We start from the raw sequence: 21,025 nt of genomic DNA, 5'->3' as shown, positions 1-21,025 counted from the left end.
TCTCCTCGGTCTCTAATTAATGTGCCCCATGACTCTCTTCTTACAAGCGAGGAGCCGGATCCTGCACTGTGATTCCCTAGCACAAGTGCCCACACTGGTGGTGAATATGTGGATCTCCGGACAGGTGTAGGGTTCTGTGCTAGATGATCACATGGGATCAGAAGCCTGAGGCCCTGATCCTACAAACACTTAAGCACATGCATAATTTAACTCAGGGGGGACTGCTCCATGTGCATAAAGTTAAACACCTGCTTAAGTGGTTTGCCAGGTTGTGGTTCAAGCTAGTAAATGTCAAGCTTCATGGTTTGGCTTTTAACGTGCAGATATGGGAAAAGTTTACACAGTCACAAGGTCCTTTTCTATTAATGGGTTGTGTCACAGATAGATCCACTATTTAGTTACTTTGTTTGGATACAGGCAAAATCCCTGAATTTATCAGATTAGGAATATGGGATTTGCCAGCCTGGATCAAAGCATGTGTCCATCAAGTCCGGTGTCCTGCATCTGGCAGTGGCTAGTAGCTTTATTCTCCAGAGGAAAGTGTAGCTACCCAGTCCCTGCAGTAAAGCACCCAGCTGTTTGTTCAATACTGTGGGGTCAAGGGGAAAGGAAGGAGCTTCTCCCATAGACCTAAGGGGATCAGATTACGCCTGGGGCTCCTAGCCCTTTTTTTGTTGTGCCCCCCAGTTTTGAAATGGACTCTGGTGAGATGAGCTGCCTTTTCCCCTGATCTCCTTGCACTGTGCTCTGGCATAATTACTAGTCTCTTTCTCCTTTGTGGGCGGGGGTCTTTTTTCCTTCTTCATCGTTTTCTTTTTTACAATTAATTGTAATTAGATTAATAAAAGGAAACACACGCAGCTTGAACTGCCAGTCCTAATGAATATGTGCCTTCCATCCTGATGCAAAATGTGCTCAGTCTCTTTATTGTTGTAGCTTTCTATTTTCCGTCCTTGCTTTTTTGGTTTTTTTTCCCTCCCACCGTTCTCTTTCCTGGTGTGCCAGGTGACTCCGATTCATTGTTCCCACACTTGCCAGAAAGATACACACTGCTGCTGGGGCTCCATAGACTTGGCTGCATGTGCTCTCTCTGCTAAGGTGAACGTAATGAGAGCAGAGAGGCAAGGGTTGGGCCAGCAAGCCTGCAGCCCTGTATGCATGAGCTGCTCCTGTGGCTGCCTGCAGTAGAGGCCACACAGGAGCAGCAGGTGGAAGGCTGGTGGCTTTCAAGGAGGCATTTACCCATGGTTATGTTGTGATCACATTTCCACTGGTGGGGGGATCTGGCAGAGCAGAAAAGAGGTCCTGCAGTTCTTTCTGCTAGCTAGCGCTAGTGTGGAGCTCACCCCCGGTTGGGAAAATGCTGTTTTTTGTCTTGCAGAATGAAATATGTTTACCCTTGATTTCCCTGCAAACAAGCAAATATTATTGTTCACAAAACTATTTAGTCACTTTAAAAAAAAAATCCAGCTACAGTACTGACTTGGTCTGACTTTCATTAAAACAATGGCTAGTGGACAGCTAGAGGTGCCCCTCCTTTGAATTCAGCAGATGCTTTGTAAGTTGTTGTTACGTCCTAGAAATTCAGTAGCACCTATCTACTGAATTGAAAATCTTACAGGCCAAATTTCAATAAGCTGTTTGTGTAATACTATTATATCAGAAGGTCCTTTTAAAGACCTTCAGCCCCGGGTTATTGCATTTCATTAATTCCATCCAGCAGCCCCTCAATCTTACCTATCTAAGGCATCTGCCACTGTGGTGTCTAAATGCTGTACATATCCATTTATGTTCTATTTAGCATAACCTCAGTTGATCTAATTTCTCTGTCTTTCCATGATTCCAGGGATTTTTCCTCCTCCCCTTCTTCTGAGTCGCTATAACGCTCCCTATGAGAGTGTGTGTTGCATTAAAAGATTGCATTTGTAATGGTGCATTATAAACCATTGTTTCTCATGGGTATATAGCTGCCCTTTCAGAGCCCATGGAAATCAATAGAAAAACTTTCATTGAGTTCAGTGGAAGTGGGCTTGGGACCGTTAGGGCTCGGTCCTGCATTCCTTGTCTCATGTAAAAACTCCACTGGCCCTGTCTAGACTAGAATTTGGAAGGTGTTAGCTACACCTAGTCTGGACAAAGCCATTGGCTTCTGTGGGCTTTTCCAGGCAGAGGACTACCAGATGGGATTCTGAATTGGCTTGCAGGCGAAAGCTCAATTTGTCACATTCTCAGATGGATACAGGAGTAATTTTGCCTTGGTGTGCGATTAGACCTTTTGGGATTTATCCTGGCCCCCTGGCAGAGCCCCTCTGAGGTGAATGTGAATATTTAGAAACACGATGAGGCTACTGGTCATCGGTGCATTAGCAGTTTGAATGCTGCTGTTTGGGAAGATCACACAGGACGTATCAGATGATATCTCTCCTGCGGTGTTGATTGGCTAAGCGTGCCACATGTAACGAGAGGCGACGGCAGAAGCCATTTTCTTTTGGTTTCTAGAGGCAGGGTGTGTTTGTTCAGCTGAGCTTTCTGATCCAAGTCTAAGATGAACAGTGATTGTAAAACAGACGTCCGATTCAATCTGCTCTCTTTGTCATCTGCTACATGTGTGCAGAATCGTCTCTTTATTCTTCTGACAAAAATAAGTTTTTACTCCCGTTATCCACAGTACTGGGAGGATGAGCTGGATTCTGTTCTGAGGTGAGCATCTCAAACAGAATTATTATCTAAGTTCCCATTGCAGGGCCACAATTTTCCCTCTGTTACGCCTTTGCAACCTCAGGAGTGTGACTGAGGCTGCAATGAGAAAAGGAGGACTTGTGGCACCTTAGAGACTAACAAAGTTATTTGAGCATAAGCTTTCGTGAGCTACAGCTCACTTCATCGGGTGTAGCTCACGAAAGCTTATGCTCAAATAAATTGGTTAGTCTCTAAGGTGCCACAGGTCCTCCTTTTCTTTTTGCAGATACAGACTAACGCGGCTGCTACTCTGAAACCTGAGATTGCATTGCATTTCCAAGCCCTTTGGAGCCATTACAAACACCGTAACACAATGGTCACAGCTCACTTAATGTGCTTTTGTGTCCATTTAGCCTATGGACCCAGTTTGTGTGTGACTAGAGTGCCGCTAGAGCATATGAGATGCATCTACTGTGGATGTTGTTATGTCTGACCAGGCAAATGCCAAAAGCAGTGTCTTAGAGAGATATGGTGTGTGAGGCAATTCTGTTGGCGAAAGAGACAAGCTTTTAAGCCTATACAGAGCTCTTCAGCCAGCCCTGAAGAAGAGCTGCATGTAAGTTCAAAAGCTTGTCTCTTTCTCCAACAGGGGTGGTCTAATAAAAGGTATTACCTAACCCACCTTATGTCTCTATATCCTGGGACCAACACAGCTACAACAGCACTGCAAAAGCAGCATCTGTAAACTTCCTATTCCCACACGCATTGTGGTAGGAAAGGCATTGTCCGGAAAACAGTTAAGGAACCGCAACAGAAAACTGAACGATGTAGCGAGAGCTTCTGAGCCTCAGGGGTTACATTTTCCAAACAAGTAATTTTATGAGATATGACTTTATTCTGTCAGGCTGAGAAATTGGGATAGTCAATCCAGGCAGCTTTCACTCATCAAAGCAAATTACGGGCTAAATTAGAGGCTGACTACTACATGGATAGTTAATGGGCCATAAATCTTCATATGCATCTGTAAAGCATTAAGCATACCTTTGTTGCTAAATGAAATATACGTGCAAATGCTATGACTGACATAGTGACTAGCGAGAGGAAATTCACCTGAACAAAGACCTGTCAAAACTAAAAGAATTTGCTTTTAATAACCACACACAACATAGTGTGTGCATCTAAACTGAAGTACTGTTGAGGCGCTCTAAATAAGCAGCCACTGTATCAAAGAACACAAACTCTGCAAACCACGAGGTCTACAATGAGTTGAAAGTCAATGAGAAAACAGGGTGGGGCTAAGTGCCCCTTCAATGAACTGCAGAGCAAAAATGAAAATTGAGTTAAGTACAGGTTTTTCAGCCGAATACCCCACGAGGCCCTGATATTGCAAATATTTATTGCCTGTGCTTAGCTCTACGAACACGAGGAGCTTTGCAATGTGTAAAGTTAAACGTGGGTGTAAACATTTGCAGGATCCGGGATGTAATTTTTAGTTATTCTTAAATTATTTTTCTCCCTCTGCCTTCTGGACTGGCAGTATTGGCTAGTCAGCGTGTATGTTCTATTAGGAATTAATCACGTACGTTGCTAAGAACACAGAAAGTTAAGGAAACCCACTGCTCATGAAGACTGGAAGGTGGTAACTTGAGGCGGCCATATCAAACTCTGTGCCATTTTCCTTTCCTCTCCTTTACGCTGTTTCTAAATGAATCAACTTCTGACTCCATGTCATGGATGTGACAAGATCGCAGAGTCTCGTTCTTCAGACACCGAGCAGGGCACTTGATGAAAAGAAGGAAAGCTGGTTCTATCAAAAGCTAGACTGCCCCTTTCTGCTTCGCTACAGAGCTCTTCCAGCCCCTGCGTTCCAGTGGGTTAAAAAAAATAGTACACTTGTCCGTCTAGATAACTCTAGGCCTGTCATTATCATAGTATCCGAGCACCTTACCATACCCCTGTGAGGTAGGGAACTCGTACAGTCCCCGCTGCAAATGAGGAACTGAGACACAGAGAGTTTAAGGTTGAGAGTTTCAAAGCCACCTAAAGGATTTAGATTCCCATTTCCCATTCCTGGACATCCAAATTCCCTCGGCAGATTGGAAAATCTCCACCTAAGCCCCAGGTCTCACAAGAAGTCTGTGGCAGAGGCAGGAACTGAACCTAGGTCACCTATATCCTAGCCCAGCCCCTTAACCATGAGCCCCCCTTTCCTAGCATATGAGCACCCTGGCTCTAGGAAAGATGTGCATTATGAATCCTTGTGTCGTCCAGTTTGTTTGGGCTCTTTCCTCCCGCAGAGTTAGAACTAGAAAACAAACCTCTTGAGGCTGGTACTGCGATTCTGCCAGCAGAGACATTACTAAGCCCAGAGCGGTTCACTGCTGTACACAGCACTCTGTTGCTGCTATTTCTGCAGCCCCTCTTTCTCCTCCCTTGCCTTCCTATTCAGGACTAGCCCCATGTTCTTTGACATGTTTGAGGTGAAAGCTTTTGGGTGGTGCTTGTTTTTCCCCTATTGCAAATACCATACCCACTGCTACATGTTTCCCAGCCATATCTACTTTCCAATACCCATTAGTCAGGGATGGTTCAGGTACGATAGTACGTTTCCCCCTCCTTTGGCTTCTCCTATAGGGGTTCATACATGTGCATCAAGTGTAAAAATGAGCTTGCTGGAAATCGAATGTATGATGCAAAGTCTCTTTTTTGGGGAGGGGGGGCCGAGGTGCGAGAGGGCAATCTGTTTGCTGACCCTTCCCCTCACTGGGAAGACCCGTGTTCACTTAACACTGTCTCCTTAAAGAGGTCAATTGTCCCTAATTCTCTCACTCAGCCTCAGAAGGTTTACAATTAGGAAAAGGCAGTGCTTTCTTTTCCAACGAACGTGATGGCAGGTTTTGTGTTCTAACCCTTAGATGCAGAGTCTGAATTTCAAAGGCATTAAACCCTGTGCTGCCCCTTCTCCCCTCCTCCTTTTTAAAAAAAACAAATAGCATAATTGGTGTGTGCCACAGAAATATATTTGTCGCTCTACATCACTTTGAACTGTGTAACATCAAAGGAATCCACTGCTTTCATAACTTGATTTGAAAGAGTTGTAGAAATAACCACCATTATGAAACACAGCAGATAACACGGTTCAAGGAGGGGAAAGGAGAGAGATTTTCTTAGAGCAGAGCCTGTAAGGTGGAGGAAAACAGAGGTACAGTGGCTGTGGCCAGATCCAGAAAGAAAGCAACGTGTGCAAATTTTACTTGGCTGTTCCGAATGTGCAGGTTGTAGCTGACACTAAGACCTGCAGTGTCGTGTGAAATACACTGTAACCAAGTCAGAAATGTATTTCCGAGGACCTGGAAAACAAATGCGAAACTAACAGGACAAGCGCGACTGGAATGGGTGAAACAAACAGTACAAGAACGGACAGCTGCTTTAGCAGAAATGGCTTTCCTTTGGGAGGATCCCCTTCACTATAAAATATAGGAGACGATTGGCCAGGCACTCTCTGTGAGGGCTCCAGGATGCTGGAACTTGCTCCTATCTTCCGTCCGAAGTAGCCTGAATTTGGTGACCTTCCGGGCATGCTGCCCAAGACGTCTGTTTGAGAGAGTGTGTGGAGAGGGCTGAGGGTATCGTACCTAGACGAATGTGAAGTCTGTCACAGCTAGAATCTGTTCTCTAACTCAATAAATTAGGACTTATCCCCTCTGTAGGCCAATAAGAATGGCAGATGTGAATAGCTATGCATTAAGATGAGAAACCCTGTGACTTATGCTGCCCCGTGAAAGGCAGAATGAACTGTATGGAGAGACAAAAAGTAAAACCTAGATCGGGGTGAGGGGGTAGCTAGCTGTTTTTGCATGTGAGTGGCTGGCTGAGCTCCTGCTGAATGGATCACTTTAATGCTGCTGAGATTCATTGTATTGTTAATGGTGTCTTAGGTGCCTACAGCCTTGGAAGGGCATTTTTTAGCTATTGTTTACATAGAAATAAATAAGTAAATAGGTTGCCAGGTGAGGAATGTAGATTTCAGCACATACAGGGAGTGTATCTGAGACTGTTTATCTTTCGTCCACGTACCGGGAATCCTCGCACTGTACATTACTATATGCAGCCTGTTATCGGAGCAGAAAGAACGGCCACAGCCACCATGTGCTTCAGCAGAGAGGTAGAAAGTGATCTCTTATCCACAAGACACTTGCTTTAAGTCTGCCCACCCAACATGTCTCTAGGAACTGGAGGACCAAGAACTCTGAGGTTACCTAAACTCCACGTACCCATGGTTGCAATTAGTTGGGCTGATCTCTGGGATTTGGCATAGAGTCTTCTCTCCCATGGTTTGACATCACCAGCAGTGTCTGCTGCATAATTTAAGTCACATTCAAAACTTCCACGGTGCGGTTTGAAGGCCTGACCTTGCAAACATTTCCTCGGGTGAGTAAGCCTTATTCACATAAGCAGTCCCACTGATTTCAAACCATGAGTGACAACTGCTCCTGTAAGTAAAGATTTGCAGGATTGGGGATCACCCGCTCATTGGGGTGAATTTCACTCCTAATTAACTGTGATGTGGTGAAAAATCTCTAGTGAAGTGGAATGAACACCCCTGAGTGCTTCAGTGGATTGCAATAGGACTGTCATAAGGAACTTCTTTTCAGCCTGGCGTTCGCATCTAGCTCCAGCACGTTGCAAGAGGATAGGCCTTAAAATGGTGACATCCTGCTTTGTAGTGAAATTATTTTCGATCATTTTTGGAACTCTCAGAGGTATAGTGTAATTTATTTCCTCCTTCCACCCAGTAAGTTGGACTCAACGTACAAATGCAAACTAACATCCTATGTGGAGAGATACAAAACACAGTTGCAGTAAGACTTGGGAAACTTTCCAGAATAGTGTTTCTGGCAAATACCGGATCATCTGTAATGTTTATAAAGCTTTTAGTGGCGCTCAGTTGGGAGTGAACTGCATAATTCACTCGTGGTTTCACCATGCATGAATAAATCAGCCAGTACAAGCTCAAGAGAATAAAATTGCGCATGTTACTGTATTTCATCCAGTTTATAAGAGAAAGCTACAGGGAATAAATGCAAAAACTGTAACTAGTTAGTGCACAAACTCCGAGTCTTCTGTGCTCACACCGTGATTTGAAATTCTGAGGCAGATGACAAAAAGGGATTTAGATCCTTCGCTGCCGCTCTTTTGTAAGGCGGGGCACTGCAGTGTTTATTGTACCGAGGTGTATTGCTAATCAAACATTATCGTACTTTATGAGCTGTTGCCATTCTGCTCGGGAAAGGTGCGTGTTCACTTTAATCAGACTTCTCCATCTTGCCCTTTGAGAGGAGGGGTGTCATTCTGTGTTTTCTTTTCAGAGAGGCAAGACTTACCTCTGTTATGCTTTTAAAAACATCGGTACCCTAGCAACAGTGAGTCCATTCTACCGTGAGTCCATTCTACCGGCATCTTGCAGTGCTGATAGAAAGGCATGTCAGACAAACAGAGTGTACTTTTAAAAAAAAAAAAAAAAATCTCTTCAGCTGTTCTAACACTGCGCCTTTATGTGTTAACACACATCTTTTTTTAGTGGTATGGTTGATCTATGCAGAGTTCACCACCTAGGTGTGCTACCTAACTTTGTACATAAAAACACAGCGAGACGTGGCAATGTGGAAACTCTCGTAAACTGGTGAATATGGAAGCAGTTTATTAAATAAATAAGCCAGCGATCCTACCCCAGATAAATGTTTGTTGTGCGTAGATGGGAATATGAACATATTGGACTATTTCTAGGGCTACAAAATTGCATAGTCACATCAGATTTACTTGTCTCTTAGACAAGGTAAATTTGCTACCGGGGGCTGGTTGTAAGGGATGTGGTCAAAGTGTTTGTGCCCCAAATTTGGCATTAGTTTAAAATTGTGTGTCATCCGGTCATGGTAAATGTTCTTCGTTGTTTCATTTTTCAAATCCATCGTTCTGATATTGGAAAGGAAAGCAGTGTTGTGGGCATACAGGAGGCAGAATCGTCCAGTATCGAGGGCACAGGGACTGGGAGACACCAAATGGGATTCCGTTTCCAGCATTGCCGCTGACTAGTTGTGTGATGTTGCGCAAGTTACTTACTATAGGGCCAGACTATTAAAAGGTTCTGGTTATTCTGGGTGCCACCATTTTTGGAAGACAGTTAAATTCTGATTTTTCAGAGGTGTCTGGTACCTGCAGCTCCCAGGGATTTTAAATACAGGCCTGGGAACTCAGCACCTTTGAAAATCAGTCCCCAGGTATTTCAAGTTGGGCACCCAAAATCAGTAGACACTTTTTTGAAAAAGTGGGCCTTGTGCCTCAGCTTACCCATCCGTATCATGGACATAATATCTACTTTTGTAACTCTCTTTAAGATGTCTGGATGGAAAATGTTCTAGGAGAGTTGATGTTAATAATTCATGACTTCTCATTTTATGTGCTATCCTGATCATAGCATGCCATGTCATAGCGTGTCATGTTTTTAGTTTGGGCCCAGCAGTAAGTGCTATATCTTTTTTTCAATTGTCTTTTTAAAATTGCATTTTTTAATTTTCAGCTGAAAAAACCACTTTTCTTTTATATTCATCTGTCACAAGTAGGTTATGCTTAGGGCCTGTTCTTCATAATAGCCTTTTTATAAGGCTTGTTCTACCCTAAAAGTAGAGTGGAGAAACTGGTTATTTTAGTTCATGTTCAAGAATTGCCGACTTCTCATAGGACACTTCGGAAAGTGTTTGTTAGCGAAGTTCTGCTGATACGGCATGTATCACGTTATCGGGTTTTTGTTTTTCTCCCCTTGTATCTCACAAGGAAGGATGCTTTCATGATAAGGAGATATTTCTTGCTTCGGAGTTAATCTGCTCCTGCTGCTAATTGCTGATTTGGGGGTCTTGCAAACCTTTATACACAGATCTCCTCATTGAATTCAATAGACTACTCGCATGAGTTGCGGTTTTCAACGTAGGTTCCTTAACATCCTCTGTGATCTCACAGACGTCTCCACAGCAACTCATCATGATGTCACAGGGACTCGGTGATGGCAGCGTGTGGCAGAAGCACGTGAATCCCTTGGCCACAAAGATCCTGTTCCGATGCCCATGTTCTTAGTAATGAAAATGCGAGAAGAAAGGAATGTAGAAATATGATTTATAAATACTTTTAGAACATTTTTTAGTTTTCTGTTAGGCATCAGGGCTTTCAACGATTGTCAAGTGTGTGGAGGGAAAAGTTCTTGAAATATGGCTTTTTAAAAAAAAAAATAGAATCCAATATCAGAAGAATTTTTTAAAAAGCCATATGGCACTTAGTTTGATTTATTCAAACATACTGTGAGTGGACTATTTTCTCTCTAACTGGGAACTTATCACATATTATCACTGCCGTTGATCTGAGCACCTTACAAGTGTTAGGGCTGGCCTACGCTAGAAAGTTAGTTTGTCCCAGCTACGTTGCTTAGGGGTGTGAAAAGTTCACGTCCCTTAGAGATGCCGTGAAGATGGAGCTGACCCCCAGGGCAGACGGCGCAAAGTCAGTCGAAGAATTCCATCGGCCTAGCCGCTGCCTCTCAGAGAACTCCTTCCGTCGCTGGAGTAAGTGTCCATGCTCCAGCGTCATGGTTGCAGCGCTGCAGCTGTGCCGTTGTAGCATTCCTGCGGTAGATACACATTTAGTGTAGCTGCATTAAAGTACTGGCATTAAAGTACTTTTCTCGGTATGGGTTTGTCTGTTGGGGACCTGCTGCAAGCTACGCCGGCAGGACAATTACATCGGTATGAGTTGCATCTATAGTAGGAGGATAATGATTTAGTTGGGGATGGGTCCTGCTTTGAGCAGGGGGTTGGACTAGATGACCTCCTGAGGTCCCTTCCAACCCTGATATTCTATGAGAGTTTGCTGGTACAGCTATACCGGTGTAGCTATGCTAGCAAAACTTTTTTAGTGTAGACAAGGCCAAAGTAGCATCAGATACTGAGGTGGGGGAAGAGAAGTCGTTTTATTTAGGCCTAGACCAGTGGTTCTCAAACTTTTTTTTTTCGCAGACCACTTGAAAATTGCTGAGGGTCTCGGCGGACCACTTACTGATCTTTCCAAATGCTGTTTGTACTGTTAGCTAACTACTGTAAAGCGCTTTGGATAATAATTAACTATTTTTGTTCTACAAATAAAAGCACACAACTCATATTTTAATATCAGTAGTCTTACCTTTCTAATGCGATGGATGTGCCCTCTCTCCCCTGCTGCAGCAGCCACAGAGCTGAGGCTAGGAAGGAGGGGGGGTCTTTCCCTCTCTCCCCCAGGGGAGCAGCCCCCAAGCTGGGGCTGGGAAGGAGGCGGGGGTCTCTCCCTGGCAGCCGCAGCCCTGGACCTGGGAAAAGTTGCCTCTTTCTCTGGCCACTGCAGCCCTGCACATCCCAAATTTCCCCACCCCCTCTTCTCACCCCACTGCCCCCTCCCGCCTACTCCCTATTTTCCCCCAAGGCCATCACCTCACCTTATATGTGCGTCTTCTCCAGGGTCCAGGCATCTAATTAGTGGAGCCACGCCTGTGCGGCTCCACTAATTAGGTGGGTGGCCCTTCATTCTCTCGTGTGCAGCTGCCCAGGCGCGCACCTTAGAGGGAACTATCCACGGACCACCTGAATGGAGCTCGTGGACCACTGGTGGTCCACGGACCACAGTTTGAGAACCTCTGGCCTAGACTACACTAGAAAAGGTTTGCCTTCACCAGTCTAGCTATACTGGCAAATCCTCCTAGTGTGGATGTAGCTTACCAGTGTAATTTATGCTTGTTTCCAGAATGAAATAAGTTATAATGGCAAAAGCGCTGCATCTATACTTGGACTTTTGCTGGCATAGACGTGGTAAAAAATCACAGCCCAAACCAATGTTGTTATACTGACAAAAGAGTCTTGTGTGGACCTGGCCGTAGATTGCAGTCTCTTCAGGGCAGGGATTGTCTCTCACTGTGTAGGTACACAATGATCCTGATCCTGGTTGGGCGCTCCGTAATACAAATAAGTGCTACCATAATACAAGTAATTATTAATAATGAACACAACAAAGGGAAAAGAAGAAATGTACCCATGTATCCTTCCCAATGTATATATGTTTACAACAACCCATGGCATCTAATTAATAAAACTAGTCCTCCCTGTTGCTAATATGGTGGTTGTTTGCCATTGTACTGTGTGGTTTACTTGTACGTGCCAATTCAGTTCCCCTTGTGTGATCATTGTATGCCAGTTCAGTGCCCATTGTTAGAAGATGGCTAACTTGCTCTCATCCAGTCAGCAACAGATAAAAGATTTTGCAATGGGAGGGAGGGTCTAGTATGCAAATAAATGATGTTATGCAAGTTGGTGGTATGCATCTGTATGAAAGACGTAGTATTAATGGTTTGCTCAAGCAGCTCTCTCTAGATCATGGCTGTCTTGCAGAACTGTCCTTTTTTCAAATGAAAAATATTGCTGAAAATTACAATGTTGAGACTCTTTCAAAGTAAACAACAAAAGTCAAACATCTGATTTGGGGGGACAACGAGAGCGATTCCCGATGAAGGAAAATGTGTTTGCTCATTTGTCAGGACCAAAACCAAATGAGACTGATGTTGATATTGTCCAAGCGGAGTAGGGTCTGGGGCGGAGCTGGCAACCCTTGCTCCTCTCTTTTCCTTATTTGGCTACCAAGACTGGAGTTTGAGATTTACCTTTAATCCCTGAAACATCTCACAATCTGACAGCCACCTAAACTAGCACTTCCTAACCAGTTTCAGATGTTTATGATATCAGCAGTTCTTATGATAGACACACAAAATCCTGAACCCAGGATTTGGGCTGTTTTAAAAAAAAAAAAAAAAAACCGTGATTTTCCAGGTATGTTGTTTTTGTGTGTCTGTCAGGTCAAAATCCTGAGCGGATCTCAGTTGTTGAGTGCCCAGCTTTGAGACAGGTAGGAATGGACTGCTGAGTACCCACGGTTCCCGTTGACTTTGGTTGGAGTGGTAGGTGCTGCTCAGCACCTGTGAAAATCGGTGTAAGTCTCTCAAGTTGTGCACCCATAATTAGTAGACATTTTTGAAATTTGTACCAGAATGCTGAATTATCCACATATATTCTGTTATTTGCAAGGGATATGAAACAGTTCATCTTCTAAAACCGCTCTCATCCGGGAAGTGGTTAATTAACTCCCTCATCGCACCCTATGAAACATCATTAGCAAAAGATATAAAATCGATATTATTTTCTTCTTTCCTTTTCCCAGGTTGTCAGCGCTCTATAGGCTTGTCCAATGGAAAAGCCAAGGTGTGCAGTTACAGCGGATGGTATTACTGCAGCACCTGCCATGTGGATGACAACTTTCTAATCCCCGCACGACTGGTTCATAATTGGGACACTTCAAAATACAAGGTAATCTTCATGTGTGTTGGTTTGAGAAGAAATACACTGAATGCCACGTAACAGAAACACAAATGATGCTGAAGGTTAAAATCTAATTTTACAGTTGACTAATATTATCCAATCAATTACATTCCTGACCGGGGCGGGAGGGGTTGTGCCCAGCGGTTGGAGTGGGAATCCGAGTCGGAAGTCGGAGCTGAAGGTCAGAGCTGGGTTACCTGGGTTGAGGCAAGGCAGGAGCAGGGCTGGGTCCCAGTCAGGAACAAGGCAGGAGCAGGACTGGAACAAAGAGGAGCCAGCCTAGGAACAGGCAGGTGCAGGAGCTGTAACAGCTGTGGGCAAATGTTTTAAGCAGCCGCCGAACTGCTGCTAGGCTTAAGAGCAGGTCTGTTGACTCTTCCCATCTAGAGGTGGTGACTTCCTGAGTTCCCGGAGGGCGCTCGACCCCCCACTCCACCCCTTCACCCAAGCCCCCATCGCTGCCCTACCTCTTCCTACCCCTGTCCTGCCCCACCTCTTCCTGCCCCCGCACTCCCCCCCCCCCCCCCGCGCCTCCTGAATATCACTGAACAGCTGATCGCGGTGGGGAGGAGGTGCTGGGAGGGCGGGGAGGAGCTGAGTGGCGGGGCTGCTGGTGGGTGCTGAGCACCCACTCTTTTTTTTTTCCCATGGGTGCTCCTGCCCTGGAGTGCCCACGGAGTCGGCGCCTATGTCACCCATCTGGCCCTGTAGCCAATCATTTAGCTGACTACTCGTTAGATTGCCCAGAGACCAGCTCTGTTGCTGGCCCTGATTCCTGAGAGTTCATCTGTCCCCTACTCACATGTCTCGCCTACTCAGTCTGTTAGCCCTCCACAGCACGTCTTCAAATCTGCAGAAGCCACCTCAATGTCTCTTTCCTGTTTGCGCCTCACGGTGCCACACTTCTCCTCCTGGCTGCCCCCACTTACGACTGCTGTAGTCCTTCAAGAGGCAGGGGTTCTTCTCTACTGGCTCTCATAGTCCTAATCTTCAGAGTCCTCATAGAATCACAGGACTGGAAGGGACCTTGAGAGGTCTTCTAGTCCAGTGCCCGGCCTCCTGGCAGGACTAAGTGACCATCCCTGACAGGTGTTTGTCTAATCTGCTCTTAAAAATTTCCAATTATGGAGATTCCACAACCTCCCTAGGCTCATGGACTAGGCCTTGGCTATCCCAGACATTGCTTTTTCGCCGCAGCTCCAAGAGCTGTGATTCTCAGGAGCTCTACAGTTGATGGATCCCAAGAGGAGGGCTTGGAGATCAGGGCTTTTTTTTGGTGGCAGGCATTAATGCTATGGAATTCCATCCTATGGGAAATCAGATCTCTCTAGCTTCAGAACATCGTGGACTTCATCTCTGAGCACAAGTCTTCTTATAAAATCAGAAGGATGGCACTTCAACACTTCCCTGGGCATAAGCAACAGAAGTAATGTAAAGAGAGAGGTTTGCACATTGAGTCATAGTATGAGGATGAGGTGGAAGCTAAGTACAGTTCTTTAGATTGAATTTTACCTTCTTTTTTTTTTTTAACATTCAGATGCCATGAGTGTATGGATAGATATGTCAATATGGATGAAAGGATAGACAGGCAGATGTATACTAGTGGCTATTTTATACATCTTAGCATGTTTCCCAAAGGCCACCAAAGAAATGGTACACAGAATGTGCGTTTCCCTTGGGTGTTTTCAAAGGGTTAAGGATGTTGTTTTGGCTTTGCAGGGGGAGTGTGCTGAAACAATAACAGACTTATGAGGAAGGGAGATTGTACTAAAGCTTCAAACATAAGAGACACTGTTAGGAGAGGCTGTTTGATGTTTAAGGTCTGCGAATAATATTATTATTATGGGTTATTTGAAAAGGAAATAAAAGAACTGGTAAATGCTCTGTTAGAGGAAAAAGCAGGCTCTCTTGAAGAAGAAAATCTGTCAAAAGACAGAGATTATTAAAGGAAACCAAAGCCTGCTGTTAGGAAAATGATAATCTGATGCCAAATAATATCAGATTTTTCAGGAGTTAATAAAGTTCTTGCATGGACAGATTAAGGATCTTTTTTTTTCCCCCAGGAGACCAGATATTAAATATTAGACATTACATTATTTTCCTTTGGGATGGGATTAGAGCCTCTAATGTGGATCAAATGGATGGTAAAGCAGACAGTCTAGTGTAAACGTGTGTCAATGAGACCATCAAGAAGAGAAACTGGATTTTTAATTTAGAATTTAAAACCTGTACTGATTCAAATAGTCTGGCTACAGGAGAGAAGGAACAGCCGGTGTTCAAAGACTTAGGGCACAAAGGCAGAACAGAGTTTTTAGGCTTAAATTTAAAATCAAATTAATTCTGATTATAACAATGACAAATTCTCAATTTTCACTTTGCAAAAGCACAATACAGTTGTGAACATTCACTTGGCTGGGAGCAGTGTCAAGTTCTCTGTAAGTAGCTGAGTCTCTCAGGAGTGTTAATTTATCCTCACAACACCCCAGCAAGGTAGGGGACTATCGTCATCCTCAATGTACAGACGGGGAACTGAGGCACTGAGAGATCATGTGACTTGCCCAAGGTCACACAGGATGTCTGTGGCAGAGCTGGGAATTGAATCTGGGTCCCCTGAGGCCACAAGACCATCCTTAACCACAAGACCATCCTTTGTCTCCTAGCCCATTATGTAACTGATCAGGTTTAAGGGTATCTGTTAGTTTTGTCTCTTTATACTGGATTTTGCAGTTTTGTGCCTTGTTTCTATCTTCATTGTATTCTTCATTGGAACTAAGCAAATCCTCTTCTGTTGTGGAGCACACTAGCCTGAAATGACCCTTAGTCTTTCATTTATCTCCATTTTCTCTTTCTCGCATACTGCAGATGTAGAGTGTGATGCCGTGTCACTACTGTACAATCCATTTAGATACTTCAGATGCAAAAAAAAAAAAAAAAAGTTTCTTAGTTTTGCCTGCAGTATTTAATAGCAATAATGTAACTGCATGATTCTTTATTAGTGTATTGACTGTATGTCCTGGTCTGGCAGAGACAGAAACACCGTCCCACTCTCCTGAGGTGTTCTTAGTATTAATGATTTCTGTTTCTCTTGGACTCACTTTCAAAGCAGGATATCCTCATGCACTGCCGTTGCAGCTGATGTCGAGTGTCCTGCAAGTACCTACACAGATAGATCTGTTGAACAGCACTCCCAAAATGGAACCAAGCTCCAAAGCCTCACGAAAGAGGCAGCCTTGTCCATCAAGGACAATGCAGCAATGCACTAAGGAGGAGCTACTCCAGCAGTAGGCCCCCTTTCAACCTGATGCATAATATACCGATGGGGGCTGATAGGAACGGGGCTTTGCCAAAGTGGACCGTGCTTGGCACAGTCCCGGTGAGATATCAGAGAGAACGTGAGTGTGGCTTCCACCTATTGAATGCTTCTGTATTTCACGCTATCTAGAAAATGTGTCCATCACTTGACCAGTGAACAGAGTAACAGTGGCTGAAGAACATGAATTCATTTCTCCCCAGCCATCTCGTCCCTTTTTGCAAGGTGCATTGGCACCTATAATATCTGCCACTAGCAAAGCTGAGGGAGCAAGCCCCAGTGTATGATCTATAGCTTGGGTCTTGTTTGGTAACACTGATACAATTAGGTGTATGTTTTCAATTGTTCCCTGGGATTCACTGCACTTGAACAGAATGTATAATATTAACTCTTGGCCTTCACAGTCAGAAAAGATCCTGTCTGCTTCTAACAGGATGAGACTTGTTAAAAAACAAAAGTCAGGAGAAATCTGTAGAGTTGAGTGGTACCGTGTCCTGGATCTTGAGAATTACACTATATTTGTGTACAAAAGCATTTGGCTACTAAGGGAAAGAACCCCTTGATTATTTAACAGAAACCCTTTCAAAGGACTTGCCCATTTGCCATGTTTCTGCAGGCTCCCTTACAGGGTGGTTTAATGATTTAAATCACTAGTCAGGAAAACTTGATTTAATTATGGATTTCTACGTAAAAGTGCATTCTTGTTGGTTGTTATAACCTTAATACATATTCTTCACAACTCAGAGATAGATGAGACCCAACTGGGTCTGTTTTACAGCCTGCTGGCATTATAGGTTTTCCCTTCTAGTGAGAGAATGGTATGGTAGATCTCAAATCAATGAAGGCTACACTCAGAAAGATCTCAAGACTTCTGGAATATGTGGCTCAATCAGTTTCACTTTTGTTTCTACTGCCTGTCCCTCCCTTCTCACATTTATCTCCAGACTTCTTCTCCTTGTCCAGATCTATTCCGCCCCCACCAATCTTCTATTCATTGAACTTTTTGAAACTTTGCACTTTTAGAGAGAGGTAAGGGACTGACTCTGCATACACAAATTTGCAGAGGGACAATAGAGTTGAGGTCTGTTATTTCTCACCTCTATATATTTATTTGTTTGTTTGTTTTAAAACATTTTTGCTGTTAACAAGCATGTTATCCCTGGAGACACACATCCACAGTTTGAGAACTGTAAAACTAAGCATCTCTGATGGTATCTTCCAGACTGAGCACTGAGTGCCATTGGGTAGATAGAAAGATTAACCTAAATAATCTATACAGAAGCCCCTGGAACCCCATAAAATTGGGTCCCTCATCCATGAACTATTGGAATTTATTTACAAAACTTTTCTTAAATATTACATGAATATATTGTCTCATACTCTAGAATTAGAATTTATAATCCCTGTTCCATGATGAGATATCTTTGAGCTATAATGTATCTTAATTAAAACTATCTTTAGATGGGTTTTTTCCTCAAAAAGCATTTTATCAAAAAAATCCAATTTAAATAAAAAAAAAATCCAATTTTTTTTTAAATTTTTTTTTTATCCACCCTGCTTCCTCACACAGCAACTGGAGTTTCTTAAACAGTTTCTCCCAGCTCCCACTTTTGCTTATGGTTCTCAGTCCTTTCCATAGTAGACTTTTTCATGTTCTGGAGGGAGATTATCTTTTAGATAGCTCTTCCTCCCATCCTTACGCAACCTCTTCTCTCTGGCAACTTTTATTTGGTTACATGCAAAAGGTAATAAGTATTGCTGTGTGCTTCCAGGAGCACCCAACAGTGTTCTAGGAGCTGCACAAATGCAAGAAAAGAGACCGCCCCTGCTCCAAAGAGTTTACCATGCGTTGGACTTTTCGTAAATTAACATTTAGATTCTGAAGCACAAGATGGCAGCCTCCAGAAAAAAGTACTCCTCATGGTATTCCCCCTCATTCCTGTTCTTTTGACATTTAGGGCTAAAGAGCTCTCTTCAATCTTAATACTTGTATTTGAATGGAATTTTCTGGTGTTTCTAATACAATTATACGTGTGCGTATTTGTGTATTATAAGCAGGGCTGGTAACGCTACCTATTATTAAGCTTGCCCCTGTTTTCAGTTGCTTATAACTTTGCCAAACGTTAACCATTTGGGCTGAAATTTGACTTGCCCGTTTCCTAGCTCAGGCTGAGTTTTTTGGAAAATATCAAGCCAAAACAGTTCAGCCATTTCTGAAAATGATTCTACAGGAAAATAATACATTGTTTTGCCTGTGTTTTTAAAAAAAAAACCAACTGGTGACTCTTTCTTTGACCAGCACTAGCACTCCTATATTTTGGAGCAGGGATGTAAAATTTGGGGAGGGGGTGACGTTTGTGTCAGGGACGTGCCTTTTGTCATCCCCATGAAAATCCACCCAAGTTTGGCCGAGTTATAAATTAACTGTCCATTCTGTGCACTCCCTGAGGCAGGGGTCCTGGGAGAAAAAAACAACGTGATCTTGTAATTAAAGACTGTGTACCATAAAGTATGCACATAAGGCGGCTGAATGAAGGTTACACAGGCAACCTTGATTCTGGCATTTCCTAACTTTTGAGTGCTTGACTTTGCGACCTTTAGTAATCTTTTAAAGTGTATGTGTGCATGCATCTGTCCATGGGTGCACTGCTGATGACTGTGCCCCATGGAAAAAATAAAATATCACCTCCTGCTCATTCCTGTATCTGCCCTGAAGCCATCATTTCAATCCTGATTCACAGTGAAAGAATATTCTCCAAAAGGAATACTGAGACCCTGGGGATACTGGCACCAGGTTCTGCAGTGGGAGAAAATCTGGAAACCTCCCCGTGTTCTACATGCCACTTGCTGGCTGCTCTCAAATTTAAGACTACGTACTTGCACATTCCTAGGTCTTGATACAGCAAAGCACTTCAGCGTGTGCTTGAATGCTGTGCTGATGGGGACCAAAGTATATATGTGAGTGATCCTTGCACAGAATTTGGAGTGAGAAACTCCTGAGTTCCAATCCAAGCTGTGATATTGAGTGCTTGTGTGGTGCTGAGTGAATCGCTGCTATCTGACTTCCCTCCCCTCTTCTCCCCCCCGCCCCCCAATACAAGAGGAATAATACTTATTATAGGTATGGTAGCTCTCAGGTGTGTTGTAAGGCTAAATGGTTTAATGTGTGCAAAAGCAGTGTGACGATGAAGATAGTTGTATTCTTCTCTCTAACATGCAGCTGTATAAGTCTCGCTAACAGAACAAAACCAAGAGATGCCACCAAACTTTCCTGGAGCTAAAGTTTTGTGTGCATTTGGAGCATTTGGGATCTGAAGAATTTTGTTCTTTACCCGACCTGCCTGAGTTATTACTGATACAGGGCATTTTCCGTTCCTCAGTTTGGACAGCACAGTTCCTTGGGTGTGCACTGTTTTTAAAAAAAAAAAAAAAAAAAATCTAAAAGCTGAGAGATGAGTGGGATGTTTAATACAGCTTCTGAGCCATAGAAGTCTGTGGAACCATGACCCTTAATTCACCTTACAGTATCTCCCGTGTTTAAAAATATACATTGTATTATCTGCATAATCACTAACCTGCAGCCAGTACTTGGCATTATGTATGATATTTTTGTTAACATGAAGATTATTCATTGTGAAGAGTTACAGTTGGGATCATCTCTCACTGTAACATCTCCTTCTCTGACCTGCTCCTATTTCCAGTAGCTCAGTGGTTCTCAACCTTTCCAGATTACTGTACCCCTTTCAGGAGTCTGATTTGTCTTGTGTATCCCCAAGTTTAACCTCACTTAAAAACTACTTGCTTACAAAATCAGACATACAAATACAAAAGTGTCACAGCACACTATTACTGAAAAGTTGCTTTCTTTTTCATTTTTACCATATAATTATAAAAGAAACCAATTGGAATATAAATATTGTACTTACATTTCAGTGTGTAGTATGTAGAGCAGTATAAACAAGTCATTGTATGAAATTTTGGTTTGTACTGACTTTGCTTGTGCTTTTTATGTAGCCTGTTGTAAAACTAGGCAAATATCTAGATAAGCTGATGTACTCCCTAGAAGACTTCTGCGTACCCCAAAGAGTAAATGTACCCTTGGCTGAGAACCACTGCACTAGCTGGTACCATCTATAAGGAAATATTTTGCTTTGTCTACATCATCTTCTACAGTATCTGAAGGGAGAGGCCTTTTAAGTCTGAGAAGACTATAGTGTAGCCTTTGCCCTTTTGTTCACCTCATAAAAGGTAGCTTTGTTAGCCTAATTCATTGGTGCCTGGCTTCAGCGTAAACACTGGTTTTAAGGACCAGAAGGACTAATTGAATTGCGAAACATCATTTTTCTACAGCACAGTTTCAAGTGGTTTGCAGTTCATTGCACGTAATCCCGGCTCTTTTTTCACCCTGGATAAAATGCAGAAATAAAGAAGTAGGCTGGGGAGGAGTATTTGGTCTTTGAAATGGAAGTATCTTTCCCAGTTAGGACAAAAAGTTCCAAGGGGTTACAGTAACTTATTGTGGGTGCAGATGTACAGAACAATACAATCAATGGGCTAGAGAGAAAGCTCTTGAAAATGAAACACCATGATTCATGAA

General features: G+C 43.3%; 1 protein-coding gene across 2 annotated transcripts in view; it reads left to right on the top strand.

Annotated features, from left to right (window-relative positions):
* The window catches only part of PLEKHM3 (pleckstrin homology domain containing M3), a 122,633-nt gene that overhangs the window by 36,856 nt on the left and 64,752 nt on the right, over positions 1-21,025 (top strand). For both annotated transcript variants that reach the window (XM_074968020.1, XM_074968021.1), the window contains one exon: positions 12,961-13,106. In XM_074968020.1, the coding sequence (XP_074824121.1) occupies positions 12,961-13,106 (146 nt within the window). The remainder of the gene's footprint in view (positions 1-12,960; positions 13,107-21,025) is intronic.

Source organism: Natator depressus, chromosome 11, assembly GCF_965152275.1.
Source record: "Natator depressus isolate rNatDep1 chromosome 11, rNatDep2.hap1, whole genome shotgun sequence".
In the NCBI taxonomy this organism is placed as follows: Eukaryota; Metazoa; Chordata; order Testudines; family Cheloniidae; genus Natator; species Natator depressus.
Note: the sequence above shows the minus strand (reverse complement) of the source record. Positions and strands in the feature narration are given on the sequence as shown.